The 22,411-nt window shown below is 42.6% G+C and overlaps 2 protein-coding genes across 2 annotated transcripts in view; one reads left to right on the top strand and one right to left on the bottom strand.

Annotated features, from left to right (window-relative positions):
* The window catches only part of ano10a (anoctamin 10a), a 48,535-nt gene extending 46,572 nt beyond the window's left edge, over positions 1–1,963 (bottom strand). The window contains exon 1 of the mRNA XM_029129179.3: positions 1,853–1,963. The gene's annotated coding sequence lies outside the window, so the exon portion shown is untranslated. The remainder of the gene's footprint in view (positions 1–1,852) is intronic.
* LOC114843010 (1-acylglycerol-3-phosphate O-acyltransferase ABHD5-like) lies at positions 1,136–21,008 on the top strand. The gene is given in 9 exon segments (XM_029129182.3): positions 1,136–1,268; positions 3,000–3,080; positions 3,750–3,835; positions 3,912–4,287; positions 4,654–4,808; positions 13,369–13,480; positions 13,607–13,736; positions 13,738–13,791; positions 20,752–21,008. Coding segments are annotated over 8 exon segments (1,071 nt in total). The 5' UTR covers positions 1,136–1,268; positions 3,000–3,012; the 3' UTR covers positions 20,842–21,008.
* The last annotated feature ends 1,403 nt before the right edge of the window (positions 21,009–22,411 follow it).

The raw sequence follows: 22,411 nt of genomic DNA, 5'->3' as shown, positions 1-22,411 counted from the left end.
ACCAGCTTCTTACTGGTCGTACTGGCCTCTGACAGGTACCAACAGTGTTCAAAAGAGCTGGATGCTCATTAAATGTGTTAATATGAACATGGAGAGCTCCACTGAATTAAAATGAGGCAGATATAAGCTTATTGTCAAAAGATATTGGCATGAATCACTTTTTGGCAACGTGAAAACAGCTTCTTACTGGTTGTACTGGTTTCAGACAGGTACAGACAGCGGTTAAGTGAGCTGGATGCTCATTAAACCTGTAAATATAAACAAGAAGAGTTTGATAAATGAGGCAGAAATGAGCTTCTTGTTAAAAGATATTTACATTAATCACTTTTTGGCAACGTGGAAACAGCTTCTTACTGGTTGTACTGGTCTCAGAGAGGTACAGACAGTGGTCAAGTGAACTGGATGTTTATTAAAACTGTTAATATAACCAAGAAGAGATTGATGAAGTTAAAATGAGGAAGAAATAGGCTTCTTATTAAAAAATATTGGCTGTAATCACATTTTGGCAACGTAAACACAGCATCTTACTGGTTTAACTGGTCTCAGACAGGTGTGGAAAGTGATAAGATGTACTGGATGCTCATTAAATCTATTATTAGAATCCAGCAGAGCTCCGTGAACTTAAAATAAGGGAGAAAGAAGCTTTCAGTAAACAGATATTGGCTTTAATCACTTTGTGGCAACATAAAACCAGCATGCTACTGGTTCTACTGGTCTTGGTGTATTACATCTGTAAATATAACAAAGCAGAGCTCAGTGTATTTAAAATAAGACATAATTAAGCTTCTTACCAAAAGCTTTGTCTCTAATAATCACGTTTTGGCAACATGAAAGCATCTTACTGGTTTAACTGGTCCCATACAGGAAGTTAAAAGTGGTGAAACAACGCGGTGGGTACTCGTGTAGTTTTAATCAGACACAAAATGTGAAGAACAAACATGTTGCAGCAATATTGGGTCGTAGATCTGAGTCCTAGTGTCATGTCATAGAGTTAAACAGTCACGATCTATGATCGCTGTAAAGAGAATTACGATGATTATTTCCGTCGTTTACACAAAATTTAAAAGACGTGGCGTCACTACGTCCACTACAAAACGTGTAGCGGATAATATTTACAAGTTATGGCCGTTTGAAACCGAAATAAGCAGCTGTAGTCCTACACAAACCGAGCTTAACGCCTTAACGGGGCGGTGCGCGCTCCCGCGTGCGGAAATCAATTTCTGGCAGACAGTCACTTTTTGGCACGACACCGTGACGACCCACATAGGGTGAGTGTTGGCTTCATCGTACTTCACCGCCCTGTTTCGGTGAGGTTGTAGCGGCAAAGCAGCTGTGTTCCTTTTATAAGAACTCGAATTTCGTGTCGTATATCGCTAGACAACGCCGCCATTTGCCTGTCGTTTGCTGCTGAAGTGAAACCGCTTGACCAGAGTAAGACGTGAAGAAACGTTTGCCAGTGTCGTGTCTGTCCCAGGCGCCGGTGTTACGTATTAAGTCGCGACCACGTTAACTGGCAACCGACTTCCAAATGCCACCCCGGTTGCTCTTAGTTACGGCAGCCGTTTGTTGCATGAAGTAGGCATGTTAGCTTTCCCCGCCGATGCCGTGTCAATGTTTTGTTAATTTCTTGTCGTCTGTACACAATTTAAGTAAATAGTTTTACACGAAACAACCTGACGCAGTTTGAACGGTGCTCGTGTGTAGTTACGTAAGTGGCTGAAGGAAAATGAGGACTGAATGAGTCTGCTCCTGAATTGCTACGCTTTCAATAAAGGATCGAATTTTTTATTTGCTACGTTGGCGCCAGCACCTGTTATCGTGTGTCTGTTGTTAGTGTGTTGTCAGATCTTACATTTAACTTCTTTTGTGTCGTGTTTCAGCCCTTCAGCGTTGTGCGGAAGCGGAGCAGTCAGCAAGGTCCCATTCATACTTTTGCTCTAGTTCTACATATAAGCAGCGCGTGCTCACTATTGGTTTTCTTGTCCGTGAGCATTTCTGTATGACATCAAACGATTTGGTGGCAAAGACAGGCGTCAATGCGCAGCATTGAAAGACGCATAGTAAACAATCTGATTGTGACCAGACCGTCTACTTCACGTTACAGAACCAGAGCCATACAGTGTGAAGAGACTTTATAATGGTCAAAGAAAGCATACAAGGCTGTAAAATATTGCATGAAAGCACCCCAGGTCTTATTTGAAATGGCCCTGTTAAACAAAAACACACCGATGATATATTAGATGTGGTGTTTATCTAATGTATTGGGTCAATGGTACAATGTCAGTCAGTATATGCAACCCAGTGTTTTGCAAATCCCACAAAAAACGGAATTCACATGATTTGCAGACTGGCGGTCGCAAGTTGTGAGCGTAACATGTGAACATTAAAAACTGGCCGCGGGTCGCTATTATCAACACTGCACATAAGTTATGGTGATAGAAAGTCCTCCTGTAAATTGAAAACTGGTTGAGTAGTATATCAGTCAAAATACCAATTCACCACAGCAGCAATCCCTGACTTTCTATGAAACCGTCAGCCTGCGACCGTTTGTGGTCCAAAAGATCAAGTCCTCGTGTACGACGTTACTCATCTGTATCAGTGTGCTTGTTGCTTTCTGAGTGACTTAGTGAGTCTGCTCTTGAATTGCTACGCTCTGCTTTCAATAAAGGATCAAATGTCAGACCTCTGCGTTTTGTCTTCGGAGCCTTGACTAAGTTTAATAAACATCAATTAAAAATACAAACATTCACAAACACTTTGTGAAATAAACAAATTTTAATGTGATTCGATCCCAAGACCACTCCAGCAAAAACAGGCCATAAGTCCTTGTATAGAACCTCTAAGCCAGTTAACATGGTTGCAACTTAATACGGAACAGAGAGATCAGAGCAGGTGTCTGAAGTCTGCATATGCTGCATAGATCTGATGAAGCAAGCTCAGGTCGATTTGTGCAATGTGCAACCTTATCCACGTTGTGCTTCATTTTGGCTCGGCTGCAGGCTCCTAAAGAGGATGGCATCTGATGTCGGTGCTCACAGTCTGCTCAGAAGTGTTTGGTTCTACGTGTACAGAAGTGTAAGGTAAGGGGGCTCTCTGACCAGCCACTGCCTCTTATGTCCAGCCTGCAGCATGATTCATGTGGAGTTTAATAGCAGAAGCCTGCAGGGAAAAAGGCACCAAAAAATGTCTATGTTTAGTTTTTGTATAAAACAATGGCAGATTTGTTTTACATCTCCTTTTATCAAAATGTAGTTCAACAGATTACGGACGGGGAAACAACAAACTGGAAACTGACAGAGAGCTGACAAGGCACCAGGAACCTCATGTCCTAAGACTTGCGTAGATTTCCTACTAAACTTTGTTTATATTTAAATCTAAAAACCTCTGGAAGTACAAACCAATCCAGATGTAACAATGTCTACTAAGCACATCTACACATCTCCATATAAATATAATAAATATATATTAATTATAATTCATGTAAGCATGGTCCACATCTGTGCAGTACACTGACTGGGGCTGCGTGTGTTCCACACAGAAAGTGGTCTGTCATAAAGGTGGAAGTCAACCGAAGAGCGACTGTCCACCACCATGAACACTACCATTCAGTCCTAATGTTGTCATTTGCTACTTGTGCCTTCCAGTACTTCTGTCTGTATCACAATCATTTGGGCCATGCTTCTGGAGGACACCATGTTTATCCTGTAGGTGAGGCAATAAGCATGGTAAATGGGTTTTGGCCTGTGTAGGTGGTGTTGGATCCCCAGCTGGCTGCCATCATGGTGTCCCACTTCTCAGAGGCAGCTCCAAATTGCAGAGGACAAGATGTTGAGATGTAAGGATCTGTCCTCCCTGTAATCTACGGTCATACTTCTCAGCTGTACTTTGTGATTCCCCTCCTCTCTCCACAGATGTAGGAAGTGCTTTTTCTAAACAGCACATCTCAATATCTAATGGCAACCTGCTGTGGACTCTAAGTTTTAACAGTAAAGCTGAAAAAAACAAAACACCCATGGTCCTCCTCCATGGGTTTGGTGGTGGCGTGGGCATTTGGGCTCAGAACCTGGATGCCTTGTGTCAGCATCACCCTGTCTTTGCCCTGGACATGCTGGGCTTCGGTCAGAGCAGCAGACCCATATTTCCGGCAGATGCTCAAGAGGCAGAGGACCAGTTTGTGGAGTCAATAGAAGAGTGGCGTGCTCAAGTGGGTTTGGAATCTATGGTCCTGTTGGGACACAACCTGGGAGGATATCTGGCTGTGTCATACTCGATTAAATATCCTGGCAGGTAAGTGCAGAACACAGGATTTCCCTTGCATGTGTGAGTTCAAGTACTTATTTGTTACAGAAGCCAGTTTCTTTAGGTGTATTCAAATGTTCAAGTTCGTAAGGGATGGATGCCTTACGAACTTGGATCCTTCCATCTAAATGATGTAAACTACAGTGAATGAAAGACCAGCCTGACCAAGCTCTGTTTGAAATGTATTTACATAATTTGTGTGTAGATTGTCGCCACCTGTTTTTGTTAAGCTATACTAAAGAGATGTAGCTTTTAAATTTACGCAACAGGAGTAGTGGTTCTGGAAAGCAAGCGCATAAACCACACTTTCCAAAAAGTTTCTTTACATAAGTCATATTTGTCTTTGGTCTCCAGAGTAAAACACATAATCCTAGCGGAACCCTGGGGTTTTCCCACTCGCCTGGACACAGAGGAGGCTGACCGGCCTATTCCAGTCTGGATCAAAGCCCTTGGGGCCATGTTCACCCCCTTCAATCCTTTAGCTGGTCTACGGCTGGTTGGACCACTGGGTAAGACTGGGTGGGACACTTTGTAAAAGACTGTCACAACACCAGTGCTAAATACAAATCCATTCTTTAGATGAAACCACAATGGCCTAGAAGGCACTCCTTCTTAAATATTGGGGCGTGGGGGGGGGCTTGGTGTGACGTCCAGGGGTGCACGTGTGACCCTGGAAAACATGCTTGTTTTGCTGCAGAGAGTTTTTTGCACAACACAAAGCAGGAGATATGAAGTGCAGATAATAAACCTTTAAAGGAAATTAAAACAAAGTCAGGTAGTATTTAAGAATAATTGGGACACTGTGATTCCTCCATAATTTCTATTCAGAGAAGTTATCAGTCATTCCTCTTCCAACACAGACTGGCGGATTATTTTATATGGGCTCACAGACTACAACTAGTGCTTTCTGCTTTCCTCTGTACCTGCCCCAGCAACGGTCGGGATGAGAGGGGGGCGCAGCCAGTCTGCTGGAACGCAACTGCTCAGTCCGCCATTGTTTTCCTCACATACGCTTACAGCCCTAATATTCAATGGCCGGAGGTCCCACTGTAGATAATTCAGAAGACAGCGAGTACTTCAGCACGCACAGTCTGATATTCGTGGTCAGTTGTATGAGAGTACAGCACCTACGAGTTAGGCCACATGGAAGAGTACAAGGCTGCCCGTGAGGAACCGGCACCCACAGCAGAGAGCTGATGTCCAGCAAAGATGCATCATGTGTCTGCGCTGAAACAAGCACAACTGAATCTAACAGATTGCTTTACATTTTTGACAAAAGGTTATATTATATATAAGTGTTTTTGAATAAAGACACCGTTTCTTAGCTATTAGAAACGGTGACAGAGACAGTTGTTAGAAAGCTACAGATTCTTCATTTAGCCAATACTTTAGCTCTTTTCTTCATCTCCAATTATCATCAAATGAAGCAGTAATATGGAATTAGTTGCTGCCAGGCACTCAGAGCTAATACACAGGCTAGCGTTAGTAACATTCTAAAACACGGAACAGCAGCTTGTAACTTTACTGAAACTTCACAGCGCGAGGTAAAACAATAAACGGTCGAATATATTACTTAGTCAATGCTCATTCAACCGTTCTGTCCCGGCTGTTTTTCCAGTTTCTTATCGGTATCCTATAGCCCAAAATTGATCGTGTGACGTCAGCAGTAGAATCTGCAACTTCATCCGAACGAAATCAGCAGTGGTGAAATTCAGCACAGGGATATTCAGTTGTTCACATTGGCCTGTGGTGCAGAGCACCAGCTGTCTTCTGCACACAGCTCCTGTAAGCTGCCCCGTGGTTTGGCGCCATTCGGCTGTAACAGCTCTGTCCACTCTGCTGACTCGTCTTGGCTGCACTCTGGATTATACAAGTAACCCTGAATATTAGACTGTTCTAATACTATAGAACTCACTGTCTTTTTAATAATCCAGAGAAGGTCTTCTGGCCATTGAATATTAGTGTTGTAGGTGAATGCATGAAAACAATGGCGGACTGAGCAGTTTCGCAAACCATCTGCCGAGGAGTCTTACCGGAGGAATAAATGATAATTTCTCATCATAGAAATTATGGAGCAATCGGAGTGTCTCTTCATTGTTAAATATTACCAGAGATCGGCTTGGTAAACCCTTATTGAAAATCGGTAAAGTTTTCCTTTTTAAAGGTCCCTGATCATACAGCTTATTGGACTTCAATGCCAATTGGACTTCAATTGGCTTCATGGATACGAGCCACCTGCAGGGTTAGGATACAATAAGTGGCAGTAGTGCGACATTGAGAATGCAATCCAACGCAATCCTTCACAGAAGAAGAAGACCCACTACAGGACTGCACAACAATGGCCAGCTGGTCTGGTAGCGTAGTACAGCCATACATCTACGAAGCTGAAGAGGAGGCTATTGAAGTCACCACATTTTCTCACGATCGCATGGATGAGGACCCACATGCACAGCACAACACAGCTTGGATGGTGATAAATGATGGTTTATTCCAGGTTAAACGAGGTCAGGCAGAGACAGCGTCAGGGACGGGCAAGGTTCATACACGAGAGGTAGAATAACTATACCAAATCGTCGAGCGTAGGATCGTGGTCAGGCAGGCAAGGTCGGTAACAGGCAGTAGTAGAACACCGAGGCAGACAGGACAGGCAGGTATTAGGCAGGCTCGAAATCAGCGGTCAAAAAACAGGGTACGTGATACACGGTAGGGCTAGATCAACGGACTGGACAATGACGGTTACACACATACAACGATCTGGCAGTTTGCTAGAGTGAGAGGTGGTGCTTAAATATACTGAGCTGATTACTGATGACGTGCAGGTGTGGGTAATGACCGGTAATGGCAGGGAACAGCTGTGGAGTGATTATGGCAGGAAAGCCTTCAAAGTAAAAACAGGGATCAGAACCAACGCAGGAGAGACAGGAAGGACTTCAAAATAAAACCAGGGAACCAGACACTACCGAATGTAATGAACTAAAAATAAAACAAGGACCCGGACCAGAGACTGTGACACATTTTGGCTGATGCAAGAAGTGTCTTAATGGTAATGTCGCATTTACTTCAATTTATTTGATTTATGTAATTTGCAAAGCAACTAGCAGTTGCTAATGCTAATCCTTATGCTAAATGGCCTATGCAGCCTAAATATTCACAACACGACTTACCTGGAAAACTAGAAAACACTACTTTAGCTTACATTATAGAAAAATCACTATTTTAGCTTACATTATAGAAATAAATAAAAGTTTGAGAGCATAGCTGAAATAGTATAAATACATTTTACACTGTTTTTGTCTTGCTTGTGCTGCTGCTCTGACATAATTTCATTAAAAAAATGTGCATTAATATTCATAGCATTCACTGCATGACCTACCTGGGAACAAAAAGCATTAGTTCAAATTATATATTGACCTATCAGACTTTATTGCCTTTAAACTATGTTTTTTAGTAATGTTTTTTGATCATTGTTGATAAACCTGACAGTAATATGTCTCTGTGTCTGAAGTGGTTACAGGTATCTAGTCTACAGAGACTAGTGAGGTGGTGCTGGGATTTCTGGTGTGAAGAAACTGAGTTGCCATCTCTTCATGTGTGGGTTGTCGATCAAGGCAGATTTTCCTGATTGATAAAACACTCACTGTATGTTGGATTTAGACCACCTGTGAAATAACTCCTTTACCATTTGAGTAGAAATGTGTTTTTTGTGTGTGCAATACTCATTAAGAATCTTTTTAAACAATTTCATTTTTAATTTATATTTACAAGCTTTTTTCATATGGCTGGATCACCTTTATAGCCTACAATATTAGAAAGAGAAAAACATAATTTCAATACTATGATTTCCTGAAAAAAAGTGTTTTCCCCTTATAAAAACAGAGTTCAGTAAAATATGTAATAGTTAGAGCCATCTTTATTGTCAACCAATAAATGCACCACTACTCCAAGCCTGGAACAAACTGTTATCTTCACACTCCAATGTGCAATGTATAGGTTACTGAGTGAACTAAGTTTGGGGGTTTGAAAGCCAGAAGCTTTTGCAGGGCCTTGCAGATGAAATGCTTGACGGAAGTAGGGTAAACAGACCATGTCCTGGGTAGGGGTAAAATTGGTTATGTTGGAGATTTGTTTCTGCAGCAGGACAGGTATAGTTGTAGACAGATGACCAGGGAGATGTGGTGATCCTTGTTCTCATCACTATTTGGAAGACTGAGTGGAAGCAGTCCTCTACCAGATGGAAGCTGTGGCTATCCTCACCATCACCTCATCAAAACAAAGGTTTAGAACAGACCTGCGCCAAAGCAGCAAAACATTTTTGTTTTCATTCTCCTCATTCTCCTCACATCTGATACAACATATTGGCTTCACATAAATCCATGATTATGGGTCACAGTTTAATTAATATAATTTGAATGCACATGTCCAAGTAAAGACATAGAGCGCAGTCTATCTGCGACTACAGCCGCTTATTTAGGTTTTAAACGTCCACAACTTGTTAATCAATGTTTTCCAATAGTCATAGATTTTACGTAAATAACCGTAATAATCATAGGAATTTTTTTACAGCAGTTGTCGAATGTAATTTTGACAGGACGCCAGAAATCAGCAGATCTAAAGCGACGCATTACAGCAATATGTTTGTTCGTTCTGTTTACTCTGTGTCTGCAGAACTGCAGTTTGACTTGTTTTGACTGTTCGTGTCATTGTAACTGAGTGGCTGAGATCACTTGATCCGCCCGTGTACGTTTCAACATTTTTATTTCCCATCCGTCCATCCAGCCACTTTCACCGGCATTTTCGTTTCTCTTCCAATGAGCGGCAAACGGATTTTAATCAAAGCACCGCCTTACAAACCAATAAACCAGGCGAAAATATTTGTTTACAAAAAGACACTGAATTGGAGTTAATATGTTTTTATTGTTTAGAGACAAACGGAAAACACAAAAAGTCGTTCTCTCGTTACCTCTGATTATAATTTGGTGGAGACATCAAACTCTTACACAAACACGTGACGTGTTTCAGAGTCATGTGTCCAGACAGAGAGTGACCAATACACAAATGTATGGATGTGCAAATGCAGGCTACGAGAGGAACGAGGGAGTGGTGCACTAGATGTAGCGAGAATTTGTTTTGACTGTGCGTGTCATTGTAACTGAATGAGTGGCTGATGTGACTTATTCGGCACTTGTACGTTTCAAAACTTTGATTTCCCATTCGTCCATCCATCCACCTTCACCGGCTTCCCCTTTCTCTTGCTATGGGCGGCAAACCAATTTGAATAAAAACACCACCTTACAATCCAATAAACCGAGCAAAATTTTTTTTAACAAAAACACACGGAATTGGATTTAAAACTGTTTTTTCGTTTAGAGAAAAAAGAAAAACAAAAACCCTCTGCTTTTAATTTTTAACCCAAGCTCATCCGTGGATGGTTCGCGGGGCAGCAGTCTTAGCAGAGAGCTCCAGACTGCCACTGAATGAATGAAACACAAGACCGAGTGATGTGATGTATTTCGTACTCAGATGACTTGGACGTGAGTTCGACCATGCTTTTGTTTGTCTCATGTTTGCTCACAGCCGCAAAGGCAAACTTCACATCCCTCCCCCTATTTCGTAGAGGTGCATAGACATGCTAATGATTTGCTACGACTCGATCAGTGTGAGAAATACTTGCTCCGGGACAAAGCTCCGTGGGAGACTGGGCAGCATTGGGTGGCATGATCAGCTGCAGGTCTAAGACTCATTAATGCAGCAAGTAGTTTGTTCTACATGTTTACTCTGCAAGAGTAAACGTATGTATTTATCGTAGCTTTCTGGTCTAATGTATTTGTAGCACTTCAACATTTGTTTAAAATATGCAGTGCATTTTAAAATGAAAATACTATTATTATTATTTATTACCTTTATTGTAAACACAATATTAATTGCACAATTTGGACTGGCGATGATTCGTTCTTCTTCCATAATAATCATGGATAATCAAGGAAGAAACTGCAGTTCATAGACGTTATTCAGGGACGGTTTGATAAAGATTCAGTGTGTTTTTCAACTGAACTGTCAGCCAAGATACGTGCATTATCAAATGAATGCGCCTGTCAGCGGGGAAGACATCAACTCTGTTCAGTTGCTCTTCATTCGCTGCTGCCGTCTCCTCCCCAGTCACACCTTAAAGCGCCCCAACCAATGAATGCGTTTCCAGATTGACCGGTGATGCCACATGGGTTGCTCTTAGTGACAGCAGCTGTTTGAAGCAGGGAAAAGCGAGTTAGCTGTCCTTGTCGATGCCTTGACAATGTTTTATCGTCTGTAAACAATCTGAACAGTTTTTATGGTTTTAAAAGGCGTAATATGACGCTTATGTTTGATCGTTGCTCGTATTCCATATAAAAGAGAACGAGGACTGAATAGGTATGCTGTTAATTGCTATAAAATATAAAATGTTAAACCCCTTCTTTGGATTAAAAAAAACAAATGTTGAATGTTCTTGAATAATATAATATTGCCGCCCTCCACGGCTCCCAGTGTTTGTTTTTTAATTGAAAATGTGGGTGTTACGGGTGGCCGAACCCTGGTCTAGATCATCCTAGATTTTAAATTGTAGTAGTGTGACCTTAGTTAGTATTCCTTTTTATTTTTTATGTTTGGGAAACGTGGCATTTTAGGTACTGTGATTTTATTTGTAATTAACATTAGTTCCTACCTGCCCTTGTTGACGGGGGGCAGGAAAAAGGAGATACGCGTTGGGTAAGAGCGGCATAAAGTGCCGTACTGTCTTGCCATGAGGTGCATTAAAGAAGAATACCACGTAAGGAAAATTTGCTGAACGGTGCACGCGGGAGGGCGCACCGTTCAGCTTCTTATTTTTAGTTTTAAACTGCCATAATTTGCCATAACTTACTTACCTACGTAACTATATTAAATACGATAACGCGACCAGCGACATGGTCTTGGCGAGCCATGCACTAAGTAATACAACGTTGTCATCTCGTGATCACATGATGATTATGAGACGCTGTTTTTCCAATAATTAAAATTAAAAAAACTGCTTCCACTCAGCCTCGAACCCCGGACAAAAAGTTTTGCAGCCATGCATCTTAATCACTAGGCCACCCAAGACCTGATCATTGATTGTTCTACAAGAGGCTATATGACATAAGCATGTTTTAGGACCAAAAGTGGGAGTCAATCGCCGCCTACAGGCCAAAAGGACGTAACACACTCGAGGCAGATTTGGGTCCCGAACGCGGTGGGGGTAGACACTTTTACCGGCTACCTCTATACATGGGTGTCCACACAATTAATATAATCTGTGATGTAGTCTGTCGGTCCATCAATGTCCTCACCATGAGTTTCACAGAGAGCTTCCCGGTCAGTGTCTTCAAAGCAGCTCTGTGTCAGTAAATGCAGGTATGCGCAGTTATTGGACCCACATGCACAGCGCGGACACGTTAGTAAGTTTGTAGAATTCAGTCTTTATTCAATGTTTGTCACAGACAGTCTAGGTAATACACAGGAGATCTCAACGGTAAGTACAGAAGGCTCAGGCTAAATCTGGTCCCGGGACAGACTAGGGTTCGGTAACAGATAGACATAGCAAAGGTACTGGTAAGGAGCAGGCTTTCTCAGGGTCAGACGATCAGATACGTTACCAGCGTTTTCCACAATGAAGGTACAGGCAAGGGACAGGCAGGAGTCAGATTCAGAAGCACGATCAGGAACAAGGTAGTCAATCTCGAGAACAGTGGAATGTGGTGTATGCACGCAACAATCTGCCGTTTGACTGTTGAATGAGGTGGTGACTAAATACTACTGGTGATTACTGAATGTTGTCAGGTGTGCATGATAAAGACCGGAGATGACACGAAAACATCTGTGGTGTGAATGGAGCAGGAAGTCCTTCAAAGTAAAACAGGAACAGAAACCAAAACATGACACTCTGCAGAGCAACACGGTCCTCATCTGTCCACCTTTTTAACAGTTGTAATGGTGGCAGGCAGTCTTTGAACCTGAGGTGTGTATTGTGGCAGCAGATAATTCAAATTGTGATCCGACTTTCCCAGAGGGGGGAGGGCAGTGGAAGAGTAGGCATCCTTAACATTGGCATACATCAGGTCCAGAGTCTTCTCACCTCTGGCGGGACAGCTCATAAACTGGGTGAATGTAGGAAGTGACTTGTCGAGGCTGGTGTGAGTAAAGTCACCAGAGATCATAAAGAAAGTGTCAGAATGTGTGGACTCCAGGTTGGAGATGACCGTCTGTATGACGTCACACGCCGTGGCACTGTTCGCAGAGGGGGCCGTAAACAGCTTTGAGGTGTGGAAACTCTCTGGGTAAACAATATGGACGGAGTCCAATGGCCAGCAATTTGATATCAGGGCTGCAGATCTGCTCTTTGACCGTCACATGGCCAGGATGGCACCACTTATTGTTAATAAAAATGCCAATTCATGCCAATAATGAAGCAACTGAAGGCCACCATCAGAGCAACCTGGGCTCTCAAACACCTGAGCAGTGCCACAGACTAATCGACTCCATGCCATGCCGCATTATTGCAGTAATTCACGCAAAAGGAGCCTGAAAGTATTGAGTACTGTATATGCTCATACCTTTCATGTTCATACTTTTCAGTTGGCCAAGATTTCTAAAAATCCTTTGTTTGTATTGGTAATATTTAAATTTTCTGAGATATTGAATTTGCAGTACTTGGCAGTTATAAACATCACAATTAAAGAAATTTGAAATATGAGTCTGTTTGTAATGAATGAATATAAGATACAAGTTTCACTTTTTGAATGGAATTAGTGAAATAAATTATCGTTTTAATTATATTCTAATGACCAGCACCTGTATGTGCTTTATAGATAGCATATGGAGATATCTGGCTCTAATATACTTTAGCCTGAGAATGCATAATCAGGGATGTTTAAACAAAAACTTTAGGGTCCTAGTTCTTTGCCCCACTAACCCTCCTCACCATTTAGAATTGTGCAACCTACAGTATTGAACAGTGGCATAATGATGAATGATACAATGTTGGTTTGGACATTTCTGGATCTCTTCTGACACATGCAGGTCCATATCTGGTCCAGATTCTGAGACCTGATTTTAAGAAGAAGTTCTTCTCCATGTTCAGTGACAACACTGTGCCAGACTACATCTACCACCTGAATGTGCAAAGCCCTAGGTCAGTCTTTTTATGTCTTTGCCTCTGTTTACCAATCATCATAGCCACTTACGTTGACTGTATTTGTCACCTTTGTTGCAGTTTTACAGTCAGCATTTTGTTGTGGTAATTGTTGTCCTGTCACAGTGGGGAAACGGCTTTTAAGAACATGACAGTCTGTGGCTGGGCTAAAAGACCAATGTTGCAAAGGATGGACCAGTTGCAGGCCAAGATTCCCCTGACCATCATCTACGGTTCCCGCTCCAGCATTGACAGCAACTCAGGTCTTCACTATCAAAGAAATGAGACCACATTCTCATGTGGAGGTCATAGTAAGTTCAAGGTGTTCAAGCAAATGAAGCGGCATATTATATGAAATCTAGTATATAAAGATCAAACTTAGCTTATATTGTATAATTTAGCCTCAAATCACAACAAAGCCATCTCAGTACACTTCTTAGTTTGGTTAAGACCAGGATAATATATGAAGTAAAATTTTATTTAGATGATCAGAACAATAACACTGAAGGAATGTCAATAAATTAACAATTAAGGACCAACTCCATTAAGGAACCTTTTTTTCCTGCCTGCAACTTAAATGTATACCAAAAAAACAGACAAAATGTTGAGTATGACAAAACGATGACAGATTAAAAAGTTGATAAAAAGAGAAAAGTGATCATGAAATTTTTTTAAGAAATCAAAGCAAGAGAATATAGACAAACTCTGGTCGTCTATTTGTGTGTAATTTTTGTGTGTGTTTATTTCTACTCCTACAGTATGTATGTGTCTACATCTATGTTGATAGAGTCTATGTCAACACTGTAACTTTAACTGTTTCTGGCAGTTTTCTACATTGTGACACTTTCAGAACATTTCAGAATGTCAGTCCTCCAGCGTTTCTCCTAAAAGTCTGTCAGAAATTAACATTAGAGTCTATGGGGTAAAGTAAGGAACTCCCTGCGTCTTGAGGCAGATACAAACTAAAGTTAAGGTCTAATTGCTTAGCCAGACAAATCATTAGAAGAAGTGAAGAAATTATTTTGAATGAAAATTGTGGCTGTAGTGATGAGTCCGTTAAGTTACCAGAGCAGTACCATGCAGCTTTCTCCCTGCCTGTCATCCCCCTCCATTGCCAGGTCATGTACTCCTTGTTTCTGTCTGCTCTGCTTTGTTCTGTTTAGTGTTGTTCTGTCATTTTAGCCCTGTTACCCTTGTGACCATGTAGTGTTTCTTGCTTTACTGTGTTTTACAGTGTGTGCTGGACAGGATCATAAGAGCATCTTAGACACTGTTATACATGGTTAGTGGTGAAAAATGTTTATTTATTAGCAGATACCTTGTTTATGTTTTATGTCAACACGCTTAGTTTACTATTGCTCATTTTATTGTGTTTACGAGACTTACTGCTTACACCTCTTTATGCATCTTATGTTTGAATACACATGCCGTATATGTTTAGACTGTTTATTTCTTGCTTATGTAGGAGAACTGTAGTTTACATTTACTCCTGTCACTTGTCGTGGCGTTATCTGTCTGCATAACTGCACCCAGGTGTAAGTGAGGGCAGAACAGTAAAGAGACATTTTACGCCCAAAGTAATGCTACAAGAGGAATACGGACATCAGCAGCAAGATGTCTCAGGCACATGAAGCTGACAACGTGTCCATCCACACCCACATTTCAAAGTCCTCAAAGTAGATCGCATTAGCGAGTATATTAGAGACCAGTCTTTTAGACACCAAGACACACTTTCACACAAAGATGTAAAACCACCTGAGAAAACAACATGTCCCGTGTCCCATCATCCCCCAAAGCAAGATAACCTTCCTAGCCCTCAACTTGATCCTCAACCTGCCAAGAACGATGCCAACCGTAGTGTCTCTCAGCCAAATGGGTGCTTTGATACATGCAAACTATCACCATTTTCCCCCAGTCCTCGATACCTCTCACAAGAACACAGCAATATCTCTGACCTCACTAGGTTCTTAGCCAGACGTGAGCTGTTCCCTGGAGGATTTACAAGATTTAGAGACAATCCAGGTAATTATTGGACATGGAAAACCTTTGAAAATTTTATTCAAGGTTTGCACGTAACGGCTAGTGAAGTGGTTGGGCAAAAAATCATCAAAACACGCAAAACGTCTTCATGCAGTCCACATCAACAACCCTGCATTAGGGCTAAAGACATAAGAAACTCAATTCATAAGAAACCTTATTCCCTCTGAAGATGCAGTGCATTTAGAGATAAGTTCTTAGAAAACGTAAGGTGTTTCTGAAACAAAACCAGATATGTTTTAGATGCTGTGCTTCTTCCAGTTATCAGGCCAAGAACTGCACAGTGGAGGTTTTCTGCGCAGAATGCAGCAGTCTGTTGCACACCATTGCTCTCCATGCAGGTCCAGCACCGTGGACTCTAAAGGTATCAGCCCCACATTGCAGCGAGCAGGAACCAACACCACCCACTGCCACTTCCACTTGTACGCAAGAATGTGGAAATCAGACGACTACTGAATTGCTGCTAAAATTAGCCTTCTTGATGTGTTCCCTAGAGGTTGGACAGAAAAGAGACCCAGACTGTACGCCATATTGGACGATCAAAGCAACAATTCTTTAGCCAGGTCCTCCTTCGGTGCCTTCAAAATCTTCAGCAACTATTCACCCTACACTCTAAAAACCTGTGCACGAGTATCTGAGGCCACTGGGAGAAGGGCAAGCAACTTCATCATTGAGTCAGCTGATGGGGAAATCCAAGCTGCCATTACCCACACTCATTGAATGCAACATGTTCCCTGACAGCCATCACAAAAATCCCAACACCTGAAGCAGCGTTCTGTCATGCTCATCTTAAGGACATTTCTGCTGTGATTTCAGCACTCGACCCTCATGTAAAGATTCTGTTGCTGATTGACAGGGACGTTATTCAGGTTCACAAGGTGCTCGAACAGTGAGATGGACCTTCTGATGCTCCCTTCGCCCAGAAGCTACCTTTGGGTTGGGTTATTGTTAGGGACGTTTGCCTTAATAGAGCTCACAGACCCAGAAATATGAGCGTTCTCCAGTCCAGTGTCCTGGTAAACGGATCGCTACTCTCTCCATGCCTAAAAAGCATCCAAGTAAAGGAGAATCTCATCCACAGCTCTCCCAACTATATAAATGCTTTGACCTAGAGTCAAGGAAACAGGCCTGATCGACAACGCAGGAGAGGAAGTGTGGACGAAAGGCCATCTTACTCAATAGAGGAACAGACCTTCCTACAGGTGATGGAAAAGAAAGTCTACCAAGATAATAGCTGGGTGGCTCCTCTACCTTTTCGCTCTCCAAGGCGATAGCTCCCTAACAACAAGCATCAAGCCAAACAAAGCCTCAGCTCAGTTTGTCATTTGGTGGGGAAGAGACCTGAAATGAGGAAACACTAAGGATTTCATGCAGAACATATTCGACAATGGTCATGCAGAGCTGGGACCACCACTGGAGGAGCAACAGGAATGCTGGTACCTCCCCTTCGTTGGAGTCGATCACCCACACAAACCCGATCAGATAAGGGTGGTTTTTGACTCCAGTGCGCGCCATAAAGGAGTGTCTTTGAACAATGTCCTTCTGACAGGCCTCAACCTCATCAACAGTCTATTGGCTGTCCTTATGCGGTTCCGCCAGGACAAGGTGGCAGTCACTGGTGACATTAAACAAATGTTTCATTGCTTCCTGGTACGAAAAGATCAACACAACTTCTTGCGCTTCCTCTGGCACTGGAATAATGACATGGAGGAACCGATAGTAGAGTATCATATAAGAGTACATGTCTTTGGAAATAGCCCCTCACCTGCCATGGTGATCTATTGGCTCAGGAGAGCATCCCATGGTCAGGGTAAAGACAATAGCACAAAGTGTTTTGTGGAACGTCATTTTTATGTTGATGATGGTCTTATCTCTTTCCCATCTGATGAGTAGGCCATCGGTGTTCTCAATGGGGCTCAGGAAACACTTGCTGCATCCAACTTGACGCTACACAAGATAGTTTCTAACAGCATCAATGTGATTCACAGAGGAGGGTCTAGCAAAGAGCTTAACAGACCTCAATTTTGGAGTAGACTTTCTGTCCATGCAGCGCAGCCTTGGAATTCTCTGGGACATGAAAGAAGTGAAAGACAAACAGGGAAAGAGCAAACTTGGATTTGTATTTGGCAGGGCTAAGCTAGCTCTACAGCCCGAGGTAACCATCCCAAGGCTCGAACTCTGCGCAGCAGTTCTAGTCGCAGAGATCGCAGAACTACTGGTGGATGGCATGGATACTCAGTTTCATTCTGTAAGGTTCTTCACAATTTCTTTACAATTGCAATCGTGTGCAAAGGATCAGAAAATCAACCTCCCCGGAACAATGGAACTATGTATCCACAAATGCTAACCCAGCTGATCTTGCTTCAAGGTCGATACCAGTAGGCGGCTTAATGTCCAGCATTTGGCTCAAGGGACCAGACTTCCTGTTGAAGAGTCTGACCCGGAAATTTGGCCATCCGTGACATCTTGTTTCACGCATGCAGTAGAACCTTCCTTGGACCCACAACGGTGGTCACTTGAAGAACTATTGCCCGATTAATCTATGTAGGCTTTCAGGTATGGAAATGCAAAGAGTGAATGTAAAGGTTGGCACATGTGCTAAGAGTTAAGTCCAGAAGATCGAGTCAAAGCTAAAGGTTTCATCATGCGCAGTGTGCAACACAAGGTCTTTCCTGAGACCTTTGCTTGTCTTCGCTTAAGGAAGGAACTCCCTGGAAGGAATCCACTTTGAAAGTTATCTCCTTACTTGGACGAGACCGGTTGCCTAAGGGTGGGAGGTTGTTTGTTACAAGCTGTTTTTAAAAGTGACAAAAGAAACCCTCTCATTATCCCTCGACATCAACATTTAATAACGCTGTTAATACGACATTATCACTAGCAAGTCCAGCTCCAGGGTCTCCATTTCACAGAAGGTGCCGTGAAACCAGTCGGTCTTTAGATCATTGGTGGAAGGCAGTGCATCAGCTCAGTCATCCACAGATGTGTGACCTGTCGGAAGCTCAGATGGAGGATAGAAACACAAGAATTTCCCACAGATTGTCTAAGCACCAACCCTCCCTTTTCTTATGTAGGACTGGATGTGTTTGATCCTTTGGCTATTACCTTTTGACGGAGACACGGCGGATGCGCTAACAGCAAACGATGGGCCATTATCTTCAGCTGTATGAGCACTAGGGCCATACACATTGAGATTTTGGAATCCATGGAATCTTCCAGTTTTATTAATGCCCTGGGGCGTTTCCTCTCCATTTGTGGCCCAGTGAAGTAGTTGGCGCATGCAATGACCTTGGCATTCCCTCCAGACAGTGCAATAATGCAAAGATTCTGGACTTTTTGAGTGACAATGGATGCAGGGAGTTTAATCCCCCCCCCCCCCCCCCCCCCCCCCATGCCTCCCACATGGGTGGCAGCTGGGAACGCCTCATTGGAGTGACAAGACATATTCTTGACTAAATGTTCAAGAACATTTCACCCAAGCAACTTTAATGGCAGAGGTAACGGCTATTGTAAACTCATGACCTCTCATCCCAGTATCTACCGACCCCAGTTTTCCCCTCATCTTGACACCAGCCACCTTACTTACCCAGAAAGTAACAGTCTGCACAGACGTCAGTTTAAGCAGGTGAAATATCTCTCTGAAGTCTTCTGGCATCGCTGGAAGACCCAGTACCTCTCCAACTTACAGAGCAGGAGGAAATGGAATTCCAAGAGGCCTAACTTGCAAAAAGGAAATCTTGTGCTGTGAAAGGATAGCCAAGTCAAACGGAACCAGTGGCCTATGGGAGTGGTGGTCAAAACGTTTCCGGGACAGTATGGAAAGATCAGGAAAGTAAAGACTGCCCCTGAACATGCAAAACCTACTTTAGGCCCATAACAGAAACTTTGCTCTTGCAACCGAATGCTACAGTTTAAATGGACAATAAGTAATGTGAATGTGACATCCTATAGGTGTCAGACGGGGAGTGTGCTGGACAGGATCACTTCTCACCAGCAGGTGTCATTATGTTCATTTAGTTTCACGGTTTGGTGTTGCCGTAGAAGGAGAGCTAGGACAGTTAAACAGGAAATAGGAAGCGCAAGTTGAGTGTAGTTGATTGAGTTCAGGATTGCTGCAGATGAATCCAGCTTGCTGTTGCTTGTGGGAATCAGTGTCTGAGTATTTTACATTACAAAAGCATCTTAGTAACTGTTATACATGGTTAGTGGTGCAAAACGTTTAATTATTAGCAGATACCTTGTTTATGTTTTATGTGAACACATTTAGCTCACTTTTGTTCATTTTATTATATGTGTTGTATGTGTGTAGAGACTTACTGCTTACACCTCTTTATGCATCTTATGTTTGAATACACATGCCATATATGTTTAGACTGTTTATTTCTTGCTTATTAAGGAGAACCGTAGTTTACACTGATGTTTGAGAGTCTGAGACAGGAAATCTGTTTATTCCTTTCATTGTTACTCCGTACACATGTGAAGGACAGTGTCTTAAATAAAACGACAATACTCCTGTCACTTGTCGTGGAGTTATCCTTCTGCATAACTGCACCCAGGTGTAGGTGAGAACAGAACACAGTGAGAGGTTTTTGGAGATTACAGTTCTACTCTCCCAGTCCTTGGTTGTGTAGGGGAGTGCTTTAGGTTCTGTTTCATATTGATTCAAAATTAAGTGTTTACGATGTGCTTGGTGGGTTCTCTCAAGCAACTAGCACAAACAAACATGGCAGTTCATAACACCATGAGAATATTAATTTGGTTTGACACCAAAATTCTCCATGTTTTCATTTAATTAATTACATATAGGATTTTATATAAGTATCTATTGCTCATATCTTGGTGCCAGATGGCACCACCTACCATCATGGGTGATTAGCGTCCATACCAACACAGTAATATGTGGCTTACTATAATGATACAACTGATCATTGCATATTTTCTATCTTTTGCAATTAAAATTTCCAAATAAATCAAAAATTCGAACTACTCAATTGCAGTTGTCTCATCCATACTGTGGTAACTTCAAAAACTAGTGGTCACCTTGATAGAGCTTCACATGTCCTCTGCTGAGATGGAGTAGCCTGACACTGTTTTAATTGGGTCCTAATAGTAGGGTTGTTAGTGAAAGCCACTAATGTCTGATCAGATCACTAGTGTCCATCTCCAAATACAAACCTTTTTATGCCATTTTCTATGTTACTTCCTATTTCAAAAGCTTCTTCTCGATTCTCCCTCAGACAATCCGTGGAGCTGGACACTATGTTTATGCTGACCAGCCAGAGGACTTCAACCACCAAGTTTTGCAAGCATGTGATAAACTGGAGTGAAGCAGCTGAAATAAATACACTGGAGAAAAAGGGTAACATCAACAGACAACAGCATCTAGTGTGGAACCACCTGTGTCACTTGTTCAAAACTGGAATAAGTGTTGGGGTTAAGCTGTAAAACAATTATCAATTTATTAAACTAAAAACACATATGCTGCAGGAACTAGTGATGTGTCATGCGTAAAGCTGATTCCTTTATACTGATGCTTTGTAGTGAATTAGAAGATTGCATCGAGTGAGAGCTGGTTCCCAGTATTTCCCCTTCTGCTGCTTAACTCAGTGCTCAGCCTTAGCTGATCAAGACAGAATTTTGTTTTGATTGGTCAGCAAAGGCAAAAACAGGGCAGACACTCACTGAGAGAAGAAATCAGATCAGTTCATCTAAGGCAGGGGTTTCAAACTGATGCCATTGAGGGCCGCTGCCCTGCTGGTTTTCTACCTCTCCCTGCCCCAGCTCCTACTGATTACCATGACCAGGTGTGTTCAGTCAATGACAAGCTGGAAAAGCCAACTGACACACCTGATCAAAGTAATCAGCAGAGAGAGTTGGAAAACCAGCAGAGACAGTGGCCCATGAGGACTGGAGCTTGACACGTGACTTATTTGAATGCCAGCCTTCAATGAGCACATTAATACTGTTTGCTTGAGTTTGGGTATGTTCTGTGGATTTGTTCATGCAGTTGTTTTGTACATTTGTGCAACAAAAATGTTTGCTTAGAATATTAAGCAATGCGGAACGCGATGCTGCAAGAGAGTGTATATATATAAATATACACTCTCTCGCAGCATCGTGTTCCGCATTGTTTAATCTTTAGCTAGCTAAGATAAGTGGGCACATGGGTCAATACATAAGTGTTTATATACTTCACTCTATTCTCACCCTCCGCGGGTGGTCTCATCCACTTTCCAAGCTCGGGTCCTCTACCAGAGGCCAGGGAGCTTGAGGGTTCTGCGCAGTATCCTTGCTGTTCCTAGGATTGCACTTTTCTGGACTGAGATTTCGGATGTTTTTCCAGGGATCTGTCGTAGCCACTCCTGCAGTTTGGAGGTCACAGCCCCTAGTGCTCCGATCACCACAGGCACCACTGTGGCCTTCACCTTCCAAGCCTTCTCCAGTTCTTCTCTGAGCCCTTGGTATTTCTCTAGTTTCTCATACTCCTTTTTCCTGATGTTGCCATCGCTTGGTATTGCCACATCCACCACTACGGCTTTCCTCTGCTCTTTATCCACCACCACAATGTCTGGTTGGTTCGCCATTACCATTCTGTCAGTCTGGATCTGGAAGTCCCACAGGATCTTGGCTCGCTTGTTCTCTACCACCTTGGGAGGTGTTTCCCACTTTGACCTTGGGGTTTCCAGTCCATACTCCGCGCAGATGTTCCTGTATACTATGCCAGCCACTTGGTTATGGCGTTCCATGTATGCTTTGCCTGCCAGCATCTTACACCCTGCAGTTATGTGCTGGACCGTCTCTGGGGCCTCTTTGCACAGTCTACACCTTGGGTCTTGTCTGGTGTGGTAGATCTGGGCCTCTATGGCTCTGGTGCTCAGGGCCTGCTCCTGTGCGGCC

This window comes from Betta splendens, chromosome 16 (genome assembly GCF_900634795.4).
Source record: "Betta splendens chromosome 16, fBetSpl5.4, whole genome shotgun sequence".
Lineage (NCBI taxonomy): Eukaryota > Metazoa > Chordata > Actinopteri > Anabantiformes > Osphronemidae > Betta > Betta splendens.
The sequence above is the reverse complement of the archived record's forward strand: the minus strand, read 5'-3'. Positions and strand labels throughout refer to the sequence as shown.